Source organism: Halyomorpha halys, unplaced genomic scaffold (genome assembly GCF_000696795.3).
Source record: "Halyomorpha halys isolate HHAL.00 unplaced genomic scaffold, Hhal_1.1 Scaffold136.1, whole genome shotgun sequence".
Taxonomy (NCBI): domain Eukaryota; kingdom Metazoa; phylum Arthropoda; class Insecta; order Hemiptera; family Pentatomidae; genus Halyomorpha; species Halyomorpha halys.
In genome coordinates this window covers 339,631-357,303 of record NW_027111614.1, presented here as the reverse complement: position 1 = coordinate 357,303, position 17,673 = coordinate 339,631, and the positions used below count along the sequence as shown (strand labels likewise).

Genomic DNA, 17,673 nt, shown 5'->3' with positions numbered 1-17,673 from the left:
ATTTACTGTATTTTCAATTATGATGGGAAGAGTTAAAATAGTTTTTATGATATTTGAATTTGCTCAATGTGGCCTTGACAACATACCGCCATCTTGGTTTTTTGTTTTTGTATCACAAAGTTATTATAAACAATGAAACTTGGTTAGTTTGCTTTTTGGATAAACAAAACAAATGAATATTAAAATGATACATAAAATAAAACATATTAAAACCATTTATACATCAAAATATACTATTTACTAAAAAAGAGCATATTACAATATATATATATATAATCTTGGAGGTGAAACAAACTATATCCATTTTTTATTAATTTAGCATTATTACACTATTATTTTTTTACTGTTTTTGCTTGATCTTGAGCTATAGATGAATCAAGATCTCCAAGACCAATTAAAAGGTTATTTATTATTATTATTTATTAATTCGGCTCCACAACTCGATGTTGAGTCCTTGTCTCCTGCATCAGCCTCCACCAATCATTACGATCTTGTGCGACCATCACCCAGTTCCTCACTCCCATCATGGTCCAGGCATCACCACTTACACCATCATTCCATTGAAGGAATGGTCTTCCTCTGCGTCTTTCTCCATGTAGTACCTTTGTCACTATCTTCCTTGGCAGATCACTCTCAGCCATCCGAGCAACATGCCCTGCCCACCTCAATCTACTGAGCCTCACAAACTGGACGTCTGGTTCCTTATATAAAACTTTGAGCTCTTGGTTTGTTCGACGTCTCCATATCTGATCAACCTTGAAAGCTCCAAATATTTTACGGAGAATCTTCCTCTCCAAGACCATTAAGTTGTGCGCTCACCAGCCTTGGAGATAGTCTACGTTTCCGAGCCATGCAGAAGAAGTGGCTGAATAATTGTTTTATTGGGGTTGGGGTTCAACATTTATATTTGGGTTGGGGGAAACAACATTTATACTGACACACACATTAATACACTGATGTAAGCACACTACATATATACACCCACATTCAGGCACACACAGTACACAAAGGCACATTCAATACACACCTTCCCTAGGTAGCCGCCCCGTAGGGGGTGTCTGTCTGCAGGCACAAAGCTGGCAGCTCCACCGTACTGTCTAGGGTACGTAGTCTGGATTCATAGCCCCACTACCCGAAGAATCAAATATATCAAGAAACCTAAAAGGTGATTTACAGGCTTTAAAAAAAAAATATGAAAAATCTGTTTAAATTGCTGTATTCTAAACTTTAGGAAAATGTGATGCAGTATCCTATACCTTTGAGGTATAAAGCTGTTTTGCTTCACTCAGCATTGTCATAGCCTATAACAATTGTGAGGAGAATTGCTTTGAAAAAACAAAACGCTAAATATACTTTTATTCATAGGGGAATGTCTTTGTATTTATTTTATTTTCAAGAAAATATATAAAAAACACTTATTTAATATTTATTTATTAATTTTTACAGGTCTACGCTGGTGGTCGTGAATTTTCCTTCGAAGAGCTCAGAGCTGCGTATTATAAAAAACAGGAAGATATAAAAAGTAAATATTTTTTAGTAAACTATTTTTTGGGTTTTAATATTGTTTTAGAAAACTATAACTGCATTTTTGAGTTACTATGTATGAAATTAACTAGCCATCAGATATCTCTAATTGTTTTGTTAGTGGTTCCCAACCACCTGGGTTTCCTGACTGCGAGCCTCTCCCAAGGATTCCGCGAAATAATTTAAGAATCGGTCATTCCATGTCAACTCAACATAGTTTTGAACTTCATAATAATAAATTTTTTCTAAGTGTTATATATCTATGTATAACAATTTCTGGGAAATAAAACTACCCTTTAAATAGAACTCGCCCTCCATTTTCAAATCAATATTTTACGTTAGTACACTCATCCTTTTTTTTTCCTATTCTTAATTATATTAGCATTTAATCATCATCTGTATAAAAAAATAATTGTTATCCTAGCTGGTCTATGTTCTCTAGTTCACTCCCGAAAGGGAAATTATAAACCAGCCAGAATGACATGATTATTTTTTTATACAGATGAAATTATACGACAATATACTTTAAATATAAATATTAGAAGAAGATAGTCGACCGTGAAGTAGATTGTAGGAAGATAGTCTGGGTGGTGGTCAATAAGGGTATCAAAATAGTAGAAGAAAACTATTTATTGTTAACCATCGCTACGCTCCAATTTGCAGGGCTTCGTCAGGGCTAAATGAAAAACAAGATACAAACATAGTAAGAATTGACAAAACATTAAAATAAATTCACAGAGAAAATGTGTATACAAATTTATTTTTTTTGGTTTGTGTATAAAATATATTATGGAAATGATAATTTAAGGAAGAATACATATAGGTGGACTAGGAACTAGTTACTAATAGATACAGTCAGGTGTGATAGAATTCTAAATACAGAACTAGAGTAATAAATTGTAGAAAAAACTTGTTGGAACTAGTTATAAATATGGAAAGAGGTGTAAAAGGTAAACAGAAGGTGAAATAAATGTGGTAAAGGTGAGGTATAGTAACAAGTAAAAGGAAACATTAATAAAAATAACAGATAAACATAGAGGGTACCTGTCAGATTGAAACAAAGATGACAACTGACAAGCTGGGCATCCGTTCTCAGATATAAAATTTCCCCACTTCTTGGCTAAACCTCAAAAAGGGTAAGATTTTTTATATGTAGATAGGTAAAATTACCAAATATCTTGTCTAATATTACAATATGCAAATAGAGATTTGATGATTCTGTCATTTTACCAGACAGCAAAATCCTATTATCGCAAATTATCACTTATAGACTGTAGCTTCTCATCCACTCATATAGAATAAATGTTCCACATTTCATAAACTTAATAATATAATTATATTGATGAATATATTTATATACATTAGATACATTTCCATTGAGAATGGGTACTAGGCTCTACCTGGAAAGGCACTAAAATTATGTTATATCCATAAATACTTGAAATCTATAAACCAAAATGTATAACAGATATAGTTATGGTATAGTATATTAGTAAACGAGATATATTTAACTTAAAAAGTACTAGCAGTTACAAAAGGATTGGGCAAACTGTCGTACAAAGATTTCATAGACTATAGTTGATTAATTTTTAGCTCTATACAATAAACTGATGCCATAAACAAAATAATCATGTTGAAATTAACATAAAAACAGTACAACAAGAAGTTGGGTTTTCTCCAGAAAGCTTATTTATTTTACCATTCATATTTATATGTTCTTTCTTTTTAATGTTTCTATTTATTGTTTTATAGATTCGAAAAAAGAAGCCCTTGCGCAATTGAAAACTCCGGCAAAATACCTCATTCCACTCAACATGCCAAGTACTCCTTTGATGATGGGCAGTTCGCATGACGAATGTGAAACTCCTTTACCATCAATGAGAAACTTATCGATCAGCAGCGATACCAAAGAATCACGCGAAGTTCAAGAAAAATGTCATTCGCCTCAAGCAGGGTCCGATGAAGCCTGTTTTAAGACCCCGTTTAAACACCCAGCGGGATTTGTACCTATTACTCCCTCGTTACAGGGAATCGATTTGTCCGAATTCATCGAGACTCCTGTAGAACCTCCTCAGCCAAAAAATAACAAAGTGTTTAGTATCTTCGTTGATGAAGAATGCAGCAATGCTTCTTCATCAAACAATTTGTTACCTATTATAGAAGAAAATCAAGAAGTTGAAAATAGAACCAGTCCGAAAATAATCAAAAAGGGCTTCGTTAGAAAGAAGCAGTTGTTCTCTGAAGAATAATTTTTAGAGAATTTTTATAATTTTTGTTTTTAAACTAAATATTTCAGTTGCTGTTTGTGATTTCTTTAAACTTTAAATTATTTTGTTAATAGAAAAAAATTATCAATTTTTAAAAAACCTGAATATCTTGGTTAATCTATATTGAATGCAAATATGAATCAATTTTTTTATTTCTTACTTTTATTTAATGTTTTTAATATACAATTTTTTATAATAATATTTATGATTGAGGACAGATTACCAACGTAATCAGCAAATATTGTTTGTGATACCGAGTCTTAGCAAAGCGTATGAAGACAGTTTCATCTTATCGAATATTATAAAATTGTATCATTTTATCAAAATATGAAATTGTATAATGTTTTTGTTTACATAATAAAAGTTTGTTGAGACTATCCGTTCATTTCTACTATATTAAGGTTTCCATCGTTCTTCGTTTAACTATATCAAAATTATTTTCTATTGTGTCATGCCTTTATAGAAAAAAATAGATAAGAAAATGATAATGTTAAGTTGATCTGTTATTAAAATGTTAAATTTTATGTAGAGTGACAAAATTGGGTAATTTAACTGAAATTTATGACCTGGACAGAATAGCCAGCAAATAGTTGTTAAATTATTGATATTGTCGTTGAGGATGGCTGTTGGAAACATTGGACTTTTAAAGAAATTTTTTTAATATTTATTGACATTTTGTACATAAAGTACAAGTAAAGTTGAAGTAAGATCATAATGGCATGTAGAGAAACTACCCATTGGTAGCACTCTAAAAACATTTTTACAATATAAGGTCTCAAGGCCATCTTCTTTGAAGGCGGAGGATGCAAAGTTAGAAACTAATGAGTTTGAGTGGTTTTAAGGAAATAAAGAGTGTTTTGAGACTTAACTTGGATACAATTAATTTTATTTAAACAAGAAAAAAATATACTTTATTTAAGCTATTAGGAATAACTTCAAGGATTATTGAAATGTTATATTTCTGCTTCCTCGTCAATACCCCTGTTTTTAATGAAACTATATATGGAATAAATAGTGAGGGGAATTATTGTGAAAAATTTTTAAAAACGAGTTTTTGATGCAATTATAGATTTAAGAGTCCAAATAACCATCTCCCGAAATTGAGTGTGTCTGTGAATAACCTAGCTTTATGTGAAGTTTTACAAAATTGAAATTACATATTTAAGGCCCATAATTTTACAGTTACTGTTCCTATAAAATAGACTGCACTGAGGAGCCGCTAAATCATCGAATCTTCATATTTTTTAATTTTCTTGAAAAAGGCTCTATTGATTTCGATTAAACTTGGTATATCATTGCACTAAACCTGCTAAGATTTTTATTATATACAATATTCAGTAATTTATTATTTTGAACATAAATTTAAAATCTATTAAAATATTTTAATATAACATGAAAAGGAATAAATTGCAGAAATATTAACAGTTATATTTTATTCCTTTGTTTCATTATGTGACCTTAACTTTTTAAAAAAAAAAATTAAAATTTATAAAAGGAAGATAGTCCAAGTGCAGTCAAAAAAGTTTCCGTTTTCATGATAAGTTTTAGGTCATTTTGATCAAGACATGTAGGATTACGGTAAACAGTAACATTGTTGAGACATTTTGTTGAATGATATAGAATATATATATAAGAAGACGGTCAGGGTTGCGGTCAAAACATCGCAACCCTGACCATCTTCTTATATATAAATTTTTACGATCAACTATGTATACATATAGCTATAGAATATAGATTACCCGAATCGTTTCTTATAAAACGTAATTTCTATACAAATGTACATTACTGGTGAAATTATATAAAAACAGGTTTATCTTAATTATTAAGGTTCAAAGACTGGAAATAAATGTTTTAATGAGTTGAAGTGAAAAAATCTTTCATTGAAATTTTTGTATAATTTAAAAAAAAAGTTGAAGTCTTTCTTACCTCATTTAAGTGTTTTATCTTTTTTAGCCCTGCAACTTGAGGTGAAACATTGGCTCACATTAAATGGTTTTTGACTATTTGAGTTTTTTTCTTTGACCACACCCAGATCTTCCTTTTATTATATTTTAAAAATATTTTTTAATAATAAGTATGCCTGATCTGATGATGTGGCAATGGCTCCGAAATGTATAAAGATAATGTGAATTTTTAAAAAATAATACAGAAATTTCAATTGAAAATTTTTTTACTTCAACTAATTAAAAAAAAAAAAAGATTTAAATAACTTTTGTTTTCAGACAACAATAAATAAAAAATATTTTGTAATTTTGGGAAGAAAAATCCCTCTGGTTTACACAACTGGCAGGAATTAAATATTTACGTCAGTATTGATTTTATCAGTTTATACTAGCATATGTTTCTAGGCCTGGACCTGAAGGCAAATTGATCTTGCTTGACTTCTCATTTTTTTTTTTTTTTTTAAATGGACCTGAACCAATTAATGCACACCTCAAAAGCTTCATCGGAACATTTTTTAAAAATTATTACTTTAGACTCGTAGGTCAGCAAAGTAAAATCAAGTAAGATAAAATGAATTTAGTACAAATGAGGACAATAAGTAAAAATTAATTTAATAGTGCCAACGTTTCGGCCAGAATTTCAAGCCTTCTTCAGGGCTAAGAACAAAAAAAAAGATAACGACCATAATGAATAGAAGGAATTACAGAATGATTAGAAAATAACTGACATTATAAGTAAATAAATAATATTGAAAGAAAATGTGTAGTCTGAGTATTATAAGAAAATTAAGGCTATATGATAATAAGTAATACTAAAATTAAGAAAGAGAAAAGAACAAAAAATAAAATATATATAAAAATTTAGTAGCTAAATATATGTAAAAAATAAGAATTATTTAAAATTAAAGTTATGAAAAAATAGGAAAGAAAATGTATAATTGTTTAAATAAAATATATTTTATCCAATTTTAGTCTCAAAACAATTTATATTTCTTTAAGTCTGATGTTTCGGCCAATTTGCCCATCCTCAAGGGCGATCTTAAATACAATTTTAATAAAACTTTATGCAGGCTATTCTGCCTGGGTCATTAATTTCACCAAATAATTATCTTATTTTGTCAATTGTTCATTTTAAATTAAAAAGAGTGCTACCAATGGGTGATTAGAGTGCTACCAATGGGTAGTTTCTCTACACGCCTGTAACACTCCATATTAAGTTGCTGCAAAAGAAGCACTCGCGCTTCCGGGACGGGGTAAAGCAATTTTAACTCCGTCAGAGACATGCAGGCCTCTTGTAAAGGAAGTCAAGGATAAATGGCAATCTTTGGCAAACGAAAGCCCAATTAGTAAATTAAAAATTATTAAAAAGGATGTCAAGCCCTGGGGTACCTCCAGTCGCAAATGCCGTAGAGAGGAAGTTGTACTGACTAGGATGAGAATAGGTCACACGAGGCTCACCCACTCCAATCTTATTTCAAAAGAAACGCCTCTGAACTGCCAGTACTGCAATAACAATTTAACAATAAGCCATGTTTTCCAACGATGCCCATATTTTACACCACACCTCAATAGCTTGGGACTAAGCCAAGATATCTCAAAAACCATTGGAGACAAGGCAATAGAATTGGTGGTTCAGTTTTTAAAATCACAAAATTTACTGACAAAAATATAACTTGATCAGAAGGAAAAAAATAAATAAATAAAATGATCAAATTAAAAAATAAATAAAATTTAACGAATATTAGCAAAATTAAATAAAATATAAATGGTGTTGATGACCTATGAAATTTGGCGCCACTAAACAACCAAACAAACTCTATATTAAGTAAGATCAAATTTACTAAATGTATTATAATGTACAGTTGTAAATACCAATAAATAAATGAATAAAAAAAATAAATAAAACTTTTAATCACAACTAATTTTCCCTATTGTAAAGATTATATAAAAAGAAAATGTATATAATAATAAGTAATAAAAATACTTTTTTTTAGTTACATATTTCATCAATTACTTATATATTTTCTTTCCATAACTATAATTTTAAATAATTTCCATTTTGTACATATATTTACTAACTAGATTTTCATATCTATTTTATTTTTTGTTCTTTTCTCTTTCTTAATTTTAATATTATTTTTGTCATATAGCTTTTATGTAAGTAAAATAACAGGATTAAAGAAATAAATTATAAAGTTATATAAGCTAAAATAAATATAAATATAAATGAGAAAATTTAGTTAGTAAATATATATTAAAAAAAAATATTTAAGATTTTCATTCTTGTATTTTATTTACTTATTTATAGACACATTTTCTTTCCCACTTTTTCCATAACTTTAATTTAAAACAATTTCCATTTTGTAAATGTACTTATTTACTAAACTAAATTTTCATATGCATTTTATTAATTTTAATATTACTTTTCTCAAATAGCCTTCATCTTCTTATAATACTTTGACTAAACATTTTCATTCAACACTATTTATGTATCAATAAAGTTAGTATCAATTCCTTTAATTGATCTTGTTTTTTGTTCTTGACTACACCCCAACCATTTTCTCCTCATTTAAATATTAGGGGCGAGTCATAAATAAATTCCATTTTTTTTTATCAGACATTTATTTTGCTCTAATTAAATAAAAAATTATATTAATTTATTATGTATTCACCACTATTATCAATAACCTTCTACCATCTTCTTGGCAGTTTATCAATTCCTTCCTTGTAAAATGTGGTTAGTTTCTGAAAAAGTTTTCGACAGCCTGTCTGACTTACTATTCAGAATTGAAGGCTTTTCCATTCAAAAACCCTTCATTTCAGAAATTAAAAAAAAGTTAGTTTAATGTAATGTGTATCACTCAAAACAGTTGACAAAAGACTATGTCAGATTTACATAATCTGAATTTTCCGTAGCTATTTTGATTTTGTATAAAGTCGGGGTTGGGGGTCTCATTTTCTGATGTCCCCCCTGCTGTGGACACAGAAGACCCCGTATGCACCATGCAAGCTAGGACCTGGCCTCCCCTACCATCACACCAGAGCCCAGGACTTGCTGGCCAGCCTCTGAGGGAGAAGCAACTGTTTTCACCATTTCCCTCTCAGCACAACCTGGACGAGGAAAGCGGCTAGAGGATGTAACCGTGACGGCCAAGGCGTCACCAGATAAGCCATTATTCTATTACCCATGAGACCACCCAATGCTCTGTCTTATATTATATTATTGAAATAAATAATTTCAGCTAACACACAATTTGCCCCTCCAGGGAATTAGTATATGAATTAAAAGAAATATATGCATGTTTATTGATAAGCAGGTCTCACAATTTCAACGCCCCTTTTCCACATTGATATAAATAAAAATTCAACATACACTCGGGATACCTGAAGTAAGACACGACTAGATCCATATGTATACAGACTAAATGAAGCCTTGTCTATATAGGGAAACCAAAACTTGTTATGGTAATTCATAGCGTAGATACGAACAATAGATTTTACTTAGCTGCATCAGAAGTTACTTACAACTCGACCATATATATTTACGGTCAACTATTGACTCTATGTTCATTCATAACTGAATTTTGAATAATTATTTATCAGAATAAATAAATTCCTTTTAATGAGGAGTGTACGTACTCTAAATGAAAAATTAAATATGTGTTTATATTAAGTTTATTTTAATACAAATATAAAGTTTATTAATTTATTTACAAAATTGTTCAACAAAATGAATTATTTAATAAACATTAAGACTGTGGTTCGGGATTGGAAGTTGATGCTTCCGAGTCTTTGTAATGCCTGTATTCAGGCTTCAATTCCCACATGTTCTTATGAGGATTTTTTAAATTGTAATTACAAACTTCTTTCAATATTTCTTTCAGATAAACCTAAAACAAATAATTATTTAAAATGAATTTTTCAAGCTGAAATGATAATAAATAAAATTAATTAAAAAAAAAAAAAAACCATACCACAGGTTGCCTAGTTTTAGTAACGAGATCTTTAATGTTATAATATTGATGCTTCTCAAATGCAGCAAAAATCATCTCCAAAACCACTTCCTTGTCATCTCTAGCCTTTTTACCCTCTGCTTTTTTCCTTTCTTCATATTCAATCTAAAAAAAAAAAAAAAAAATCCATACATTTTCACCTATATAGAGCCAATATTTTCAGCCACATTAACATCATTTTAATACCATTTTACAACAAATATTATTTATTGTTCAAACAAAAAAAGATAAAAATATGACCTCTTCTTTTTATTCTTCATGATATATTTTAAATCAGGTAATCATTTTCTTTAAATGAGTGGTTTTTATTTGTCACAAAAGTATCAATTTTCTAATAAACTAATTTTCATTTGTACTAAAAATATGAACTATACAATCTTACAAATATAATAGAATTGTCCGAAAAAATTAAATTATTATATGTAAAGAAAGACTTACATTATGTTTGTGATCTGATACTGGCTTGAAGTTTTGTACGATTCCATCTAATTTCTTCATTTGCCTCGTGGGCTGAGAAGCTTTACGAATCGACTCTAGCTTCAGCTTCATATAGCAGTTATCAGCTATGAAGAACAAAATAGATTTCAGAAGACTATAAGATTAATCAGTAAAAAATAATTAAAATAACGGTTATTATTGACCTTCTTTCCTCCAGAAAAGGCGGGAACAATTACTTCATCTAGACTGTACAAACCTTTTGAAAATAAATTACCCGCCCATGAAACAGGGAATTTTTCCCTCTAGGAGGAAATTGAAGAGAGAAATGGATGTAAGAACATGATACTATATAATATAAAAAATACAATAAGTAAATATGTTGTATGTTTCATATACACTGGAAAATCTTGGGAAGGAACCATCCATTGGTGGTACTTCAGATATTAATTTAAATTTGAAGGTCCCGTGGCCATCTTCTTTTTAGACGCCTCAGAGGATTATCAGGGATTGTTAAGGATGAAAGATTAAGAATTAATGGGTTAGGATGGTTAAGGAGTTTGGAATGGAAAGACGCATATCTGTTTTGGGCCAAATCTGCAACGAATGGGATGTTAAGGTCTTTGTGAATGAGTTGATTTGTAACATAATAAGGAGCATCAAGGATTTTACATAGGATTTTGGATTGGATGCGGGAGGAATTTGATGGTTTGGTCGAGCCCCAGAGCTCAATTCCATATGTCCAAATTGGTCTGATTATCGTAGTGTATACTAATTTTTTGTAATGAATGGAAAGTTTAGAGCGTTTGTCAAGTAATGAACATAATACTAAAGGTGCAAGAAAAAGTTCTTATTTGAAAACAATTTAAAGGAGACTAGAGGAAACAGTCTAATCAAGTCAACCCAATATATTCAAGAGAAATTTTGGATTTATAACCAAAGAGTACATCAAGGATTAAATGTAGAACCTCAGAATTATGCATATTTAGGACCTTAGGATCCTAAGAAAATTAGGACCTTATGATTATAGAGTATTTATAGAAATATATACTTTGTCAATTTAGAAATTGTATACCTCCCCCTTTACACTATTGTAGCGACATCCTATATTGTATACACAACCTAGGTAATGTGTATAAGTAAGTTCTTTTTGAAAAATGAATTAAAACATTAAAATGTATATTACCTATTAAGTAAATATAAAATAAATGCTTTATATATAGTTTCAGATTATAGAGTCCTTAATATTTTTATTTTGTAATATTTATTCTAATATCTAATACTGAAAATTGTCAGACAGTAGAGTATCATAGTTAAAAAAAGTACAATGATCCATGAGTAATATTGGTTGTTAACATGAAAGAAGTATTAAATATCAATATTTATATGTTGGAAGAAATAAAAATGGTAGGAACTACTGCCAAAGAATGCCGTGTATTATATTATATAACCTAAACTTTAACTAAAGCGGGAAAGAAACAAGCATGAAGGGAAAAAAAAATTCCCCTCTTGAAAGGTGGTTAATATTATAAACTATATACCTATATACTTATCGACGTAGAGTGTGGTCAAGAATTATTGTCCCAGCCTTTTTTAGAGGCGTGATAGTAAATGATTACAAAAATAATTACCATATGGCCGACACTCAAGTTTTTGAACAATTTTTCCCTCAAGACATAATTTTTCTGATTCGGGTACAATGTCATCAGGATTAGGTCCAGCTGAAAATAATATAAAATGCTTTATATACAAGTGAATAATTTCCAAAATTCCAGTTATAGTTTTTGTTTTGTTTTTTATTGAAGTTTACCTTAGAAATTTAAATTTATAAATGTATAAATACCTACGGGTATAATGAGAAAAGACCCCCATGGTTTGTCTCGTAACCATGGAAACATCTAATCTGTGATCCTTTGGAATACTCTCTTCGCCGAGACAAAGTACCGACTCAGAAAGTGTTAAGGATACCTGAGCCTTTTGGCCAGAAACTTTGGATATCTTTAATTTTCCAACCTCGATATTGCCAGGTGCTTTTTCCCATCTGCTAGATATATATTTAGGAACCTAAAATTACAAATGGTCATAAGCAAATTTATTATAGGTAAATAATAAGGAATGAAAAATTTATGTGATACAATAATTTCACCATTAATAAATCCAAACAGGAAGTTTTATTATCCTTAATCTACTACAGAAGAAATAAACTAACTGTTAAAATCTTGAATAATAATTAAAGTGTTGAGAAACAGAATAGACTAACTTCACCAGTCGTAATTTTGAGACAAATTTCTAATATTTTAACATAATTTTTTGTTTTCCAACATTTGTCTTTTGAAAACGTTGCTATCGGCCAGTTTTGAGACTATGTCTTTACATTTAAGTTAGCAGTTAAATTATACAACAACTAAAACAAACTTATTTATTTTTCCATACAACCAAAAATTAATAAACTATATTGTATGAAATCTCTGTAGGACAGTTTACTCGAGCCTGTTGTTACTGCTATTAATTATTAAGTTAAATATATCTGATTTACTAATACACTGTACCATAACTGTTTCTGTTATATATTTTTGTTTATAGATTTCAAATATTTATGGATGTAACATATTTTGGCAGTCTGTTACTTTTAATATATTATCATAAATAATATTTTGATTTGTTTGATCTTTAACCATATTTCTCATTTTTTTTTTTTTTTTATGCCGGGCATTCAAGTATAATATATTAAAGGAGCAACAATTTTTATATTGTTACACATACCTACAATTTTAAAAGTTTTAGTTTTACCTATTGCAAATTTCATCATTCGTCTTAAGTCTGATGTAAGTTTTTAAGATGTCTTTCCCTATACTTGCTTGTGAAAACCACGGTTTTCGAATGACAAGAGGAAATATATTTTTATATAACTGTCCAGTATTCTCCCTACATTGTTTTTGCCAGTTTTTTATCTGATCTAATTTAGTCATTTTTTAATAACCGGTGTAAGGCAACTTAGTGTCAACCGGCTGACCTATTGTTATAACTAGTTAAGCCATTTTATCAACTGCCTCGCTATTGAGAATCCCTATGTGACCCTTAATCCATTTAAATATTATTTGTTTAGTTTATTTTATTGCTTGGTAACATTTTTTATTTTTATTTCCATTTGAGTAATAGTGATATTTTTGTTTATATATTACTTAGTGGTAACAATGCACTCCTACAATCTATTTAAACTACATAATGCAATCAAAATCTGTTAAAAATAAAAAATACGGTGAACTTAAATTCAAAAACATATTGGACTATCTTTTGAAGAGGCTGTTTTACCTGAATGATTCTGAAATCAATAAAATGCTTTATATAACTGACAGATAGTATGACATAAGAGAAGATGGTTGGCGGTGCGGTCAGTAAGTTTTCTCAACTTACTTGTGTTACTGACCACACCCCCAACTATCTTCTCATTATATATATTATTTACGCTCAACTATCTTCTCATCATTAAGATATATAATGTTTTGATACTTAAAAATCAATCGATTATAGCATAACTTTGTACTTAAAATTTCCTATCACTAAGTTTTTTCATACAATAATAAATTAGGATTTTATAATATATATTTAGTAAAAATTAAAGCATTGAAACTACAATCAAATATTAAAAATACAGGAAAGCTGTAATCTTTTCTGTAAAAATATATAGGGAGATGGTCAGGGTTGCGGTCAATAGTGAAACAAAAATAGTTTACAACTATTTATTTTCCAACGTTTTGCCCCACTTTGCAGGGCTTCATCAGGGCTAAAAAGATACAAAATGAAACTGTCCAAATAAATAAGTTGAACAGACATCTGTTTTCTGTAAAAAGTCTGAAATAATTTATTTTTTAAAAATGTAACAAAGCTGATATTAATTTGTTATCAGACCATCAGAGCTCTGAAAATCTTAATGTTAAACCAATAAACGAGATACGAATATCATTTCTAGAACAAATGAAGATGTAGTAAGATCATTAAGTATTTATTTGACAAGCCTCAATAGTGTCAAGCTAATACTTAAGATGTATAAGTTGAAAAAATAAGGAGTGAAATTTATTAAATTTAACATTACCTCTTATGGTTAAAATGAGTTATAATAAATAGATAAACTAAAAGCTGATTAAATAATATATAAATACAAAATTTAACTTGTTTAACTACCATTAGTTTACATGAAAAAACAAAAATAGCCTTCATAACTCAAAATTTGTAAGGAGATTCATTTGTGTTAACTCAAAGAAAAATATAACAAATTTATTTGCACTAAACCGTCAAAATTTACTTCAATGCTTGACATAAAAAATTGATATTATCTTAACTCAAAGAAAAATATAAAACAAAATACCTTCACAAGCCATACACCTCTTCCAGAATTGGATAGGTCCAAGTCGCGATCCACATGCAAATTTGGTGTGGTCATAGTTATAAAATTATCAGTTCCAGAAGAACAAAGCAATAATCACAAAAATATAAAAGTTAAAACAATCACAGTATTAATTTTCTTTCTAAGCAATTAAAATACTGAGAACTGATGAATAACCGATCAATAAACCATTTATTCTTATAATGTAAATGTAGGACAAGTCATTTGTACTGTTCAAAGTTTCCCCAAAAACAACACACACTAACCGTTTGGGATCAAGACATTTGACTCGGACTTTGGCTCCTGATAATCGATTATTAATGCAAAGAAGTTCGCCACTAAGAGCCAAACTTGACCTCAAAGGTAACATTGAAATACATTGTAGAATACTTAAAACTGAACAGTACTCTTAACTGATAATACCACTTTAAAACACGTAAACATATTTATTTTTAGTTATAATACACATTATATTTATAGTTCAGTACGCTTTAGTGCACATTGTCAGCAGCGATTCATCATCGGACTCTGGGAAGCTGCAGTAAAATACGCTAAGCAGCAACTCAAACATACCCTAGAAGATTATTCACTGAAACGATAATGAACTCAAGACCTCTATGTCTTGTGATATTTAATACACATTGTTTTACACCCAGACACATTGTTTCTGCGCTAACAACTTGTAGCAGTCAGAAGTCTACTCTCGAGCAGAACGTAATTTCCCTGGAATCTATCAGAGAGCGTTGACGCATTGATTGCATGTGTTGATCCATTTGACAATGGATGCCACTGGAGATTGCGAAAAAAAGTGTGGAGTGACAGGATGAGAAAGGGGTAATATTGGGCTAGACGGTTTCAATTGGTGATGTCTTCCCAAGATTGCCTACAGTACCGCAGACAAATGAGGAGACCGAAAAAGAACAAGAGAAACAAGATCCTCCTCTACAGACAATTGATAAAGTCTGTCCAATCTGTGGACTAAATTTTAAGGGTGATAGGTCTTGGAACTCAAATAGCGAAAAAGCATCCCAGGGAGGCAAACAAAAAAGAACTAAGGGGCTTATTAAGCATGGTAAGAGATGATGAGGTCGGAGAGGGGGAGATAGATCAAATCAAAGTAGAAATGAGTAAATGGTCGGCTGTCTTTCAGGATATTATGAAAGTTCAAAATTTCAACTCAGCGAATTTCGACAAGGCAGTGGGCGATTTCTTGAGTTTCCTCAAAGGTATTAACGCCAAACTGCCGGGCCCGCAGCACCCTGCCATAAAATTCTATAAAATTAGGAAAAAAAAAAAAACCGAAATGGCCGACAAGGGCGCGGGGAAGGTGTCGAATCCGCAGAGAGCTAACAAGGCAGACAGAAACCGTCGGCAGGAGCAGTACCACTATGAGCAAGCTCAATACAATTATTATAATAGAAGGAAAAAGTGTTACAGAGCATTATGAACGCCGACGCTCCCAAGCAATGTCCATTAAAGATAGCCGTCATAGGGAAACATTTCAGAAGCCTCTTTGAGAAAGAGAATCTCCGCAAACGTGCGGATTATGAGAAGGGCGCCCCGATCCCAAATTTGGTGTCCATAGATAGTCGGATCGTGAAGAGGGCTATCAAGTCGACATGGTTGGCCCCAAAAATCCTATCAACATCATCTTACCTTAAGTCCTCCTTTCTCCCTCTCCTGCACTATTTTTTTTACTTCTCTCTTAATTATATTATCATTTATTTATTATCTTTCTTCTTCAATTGTTTAATCATCACGCAGAGCCCCCTCACCTCTAAATATTTAAATAGAGTTCTCACAGAATGGACACATCAAAGCCTAAAATTAGTATTTCATTGTAGAAAAATTTATTTCACTGTATTTAATAAGATTAATGTCACACATACGTAATGCAATTTAATAATTCATGTTTTATTTTCTGTTTTAAAGGGATCGGAAAGAAAGAAAAAAGGGCCATTCTAATCTTATCTGTATTCTTCCAATTTTAGTGTATGTACCGTTGAAGCGAATACAAATGCGTCATTTGGATGGTACAAATGGATTAGACATATTGGATTGGAGAGTACAAATGCAATCTCTTAGGTTTATTAATAACTAGCTGTTTCCAGTGGTCAAAAGAAAGAGATAATCTAAATCAGTAACAATTTTTCTTAATTAGTTGAAGTTATGAAAAAAAAACTGGGATTAATAATCCTCTCCTGGTTCCACAAATGCACTGGATTAGCCACTATTGTTTACACCACCTCCATTGGACCTAGCTACTCCCCTTAGGGGAGGCAATACTCTTCACTAGGCAATCCAAAGTGAAATCTCAATAGTGTACACATTCCGTTATTACTGTAATATGTGTGTATTTGTTTCTTTTGTTATTTTTTCAGGAGGATTTGAAAAAAAACAAAAATCAGAACAATTACTCCTCCATTTATATTCCCATTAGCCAATCCCAGGGAAAATCGCGATCATATTCCCTTATTAATGTATGCATCTGTTTATGTTTTTTTCACAGAGTGAAAAATTTTCACAAACTGGAATCATTATCCCCAGTGGACCAGTTCCTCCCCATTTTCTGTAGCCCTGGCCCAATATTATAAATATAGTCCGCTTTCAGCGGATCTAGCCCACTCCGTTATGATGCCATGTGGCAAATATATATATATATATATATTTTAGAATAGGCTTGTATCTTTTGTAGTAGTTTTAATAAATAAATTAGGAAGTAGGAAAAAAATAGGAGCGAGAGAAATGCTTTATTCAATCATGCTGCCCAATTACTACATTACACAGCATACTAATCAATCCGTGATCGGACACATATAAGTTATATATTTTTACATGATATAATAATAAAGAAATAAAACATTTTTTTTCCCCCACAGTTTTCTTTTACAATCAATTCCAGTCTACACACTAAATACAAATATTTCAATTTATTCCTTTTTTTATTTCCCTTTCTTGTCCCTTCCATTTCACAATTTTTATTTCATTTGATCGACAAATTCACTCTCCCGAATTCCCCCTTTCAGATCCTCCCCAGTGACCCGCTAAGCAAATTCACTATTATACAGCGATGTGAGATCAAACCAGAAAAATACTAGTCACAGTAG

General features: G+C 30.5%; 2 protein-coding genes across 2 annotated transcripts in view; one reads left to right on the top strand and one right to left on the bottom strand.

Moving 5' to 3' along the window:
* Positions 1-4,173, top strand: part of LOC106678369 (uncharacterized) — a gene marked incomplete in the record, with an annotated part of 24,495 nt that extends 20,322 nt beyond the window's left edge. The window contains 2 exon segments of the mRNA XM_067049703.1: positions 1,447-1,522; positions 3,277-4,173. Coding sequence (XP_066905804.1) covers positions 1,447-1,522; positions 3,277-3,773 — 573 coding nt within the window.
* A 5,213-nt stretch (positions 4,174-9,386) lies between these two features.
* TfIIFbeta (transcription factor TFIIFbeta) lies at positions 9,387-14,760 on the bottom strand. Its single transcript, XM_014416845.2, has 6 exons — positions 14,549-14,760; positions 12,030-12,246; positions 11,814-11,903; positions 10,186-10,310; positions 9,709-9,852; positions 9,387-9,624 (listed from the first exon to the last, which is right to left on the bottom strand). The coding sequence occupies exons 1-6, from the start codon at positions 14,621-14,623 to the stop codon at positions 9,484-9,486; spliced, it is 792 nt and encodes a 263-aa protein (XP_014272331.1). The 5' UTR covers positions 14,624-14,760; the 3' UTR covers positions 9,387-9,483.
* Between the last annotated feature and the right edge of the window lie 2,913 nt (positions 14,761-17,673).

Excerpts from the sequence above, each read along its gene's own strand:
- TfIIFbeta (XM_014416845.2), bottom strand. The coding sequence starts at position 14,623 with ATGACCACACCAAATTTGCATGTGGATCGCGACTTGGACCTATCCAAT. Across the intron at positions 9,853-10,185 it reads TATCAGATCACAAACATAAT|ATTGAATATGAAGAAAGGAA; the intron begins GTAAGTCTTTCT and ends TTTTTTTTTTAG. Across the intron at positions 9,625-9,708 it reads CTAAAACTAGGCAACCTGTG|GTTTATCTGAAAGAAATATT; the intron begins GTATGGTTTTTT and ends TATTTGTTTTAG.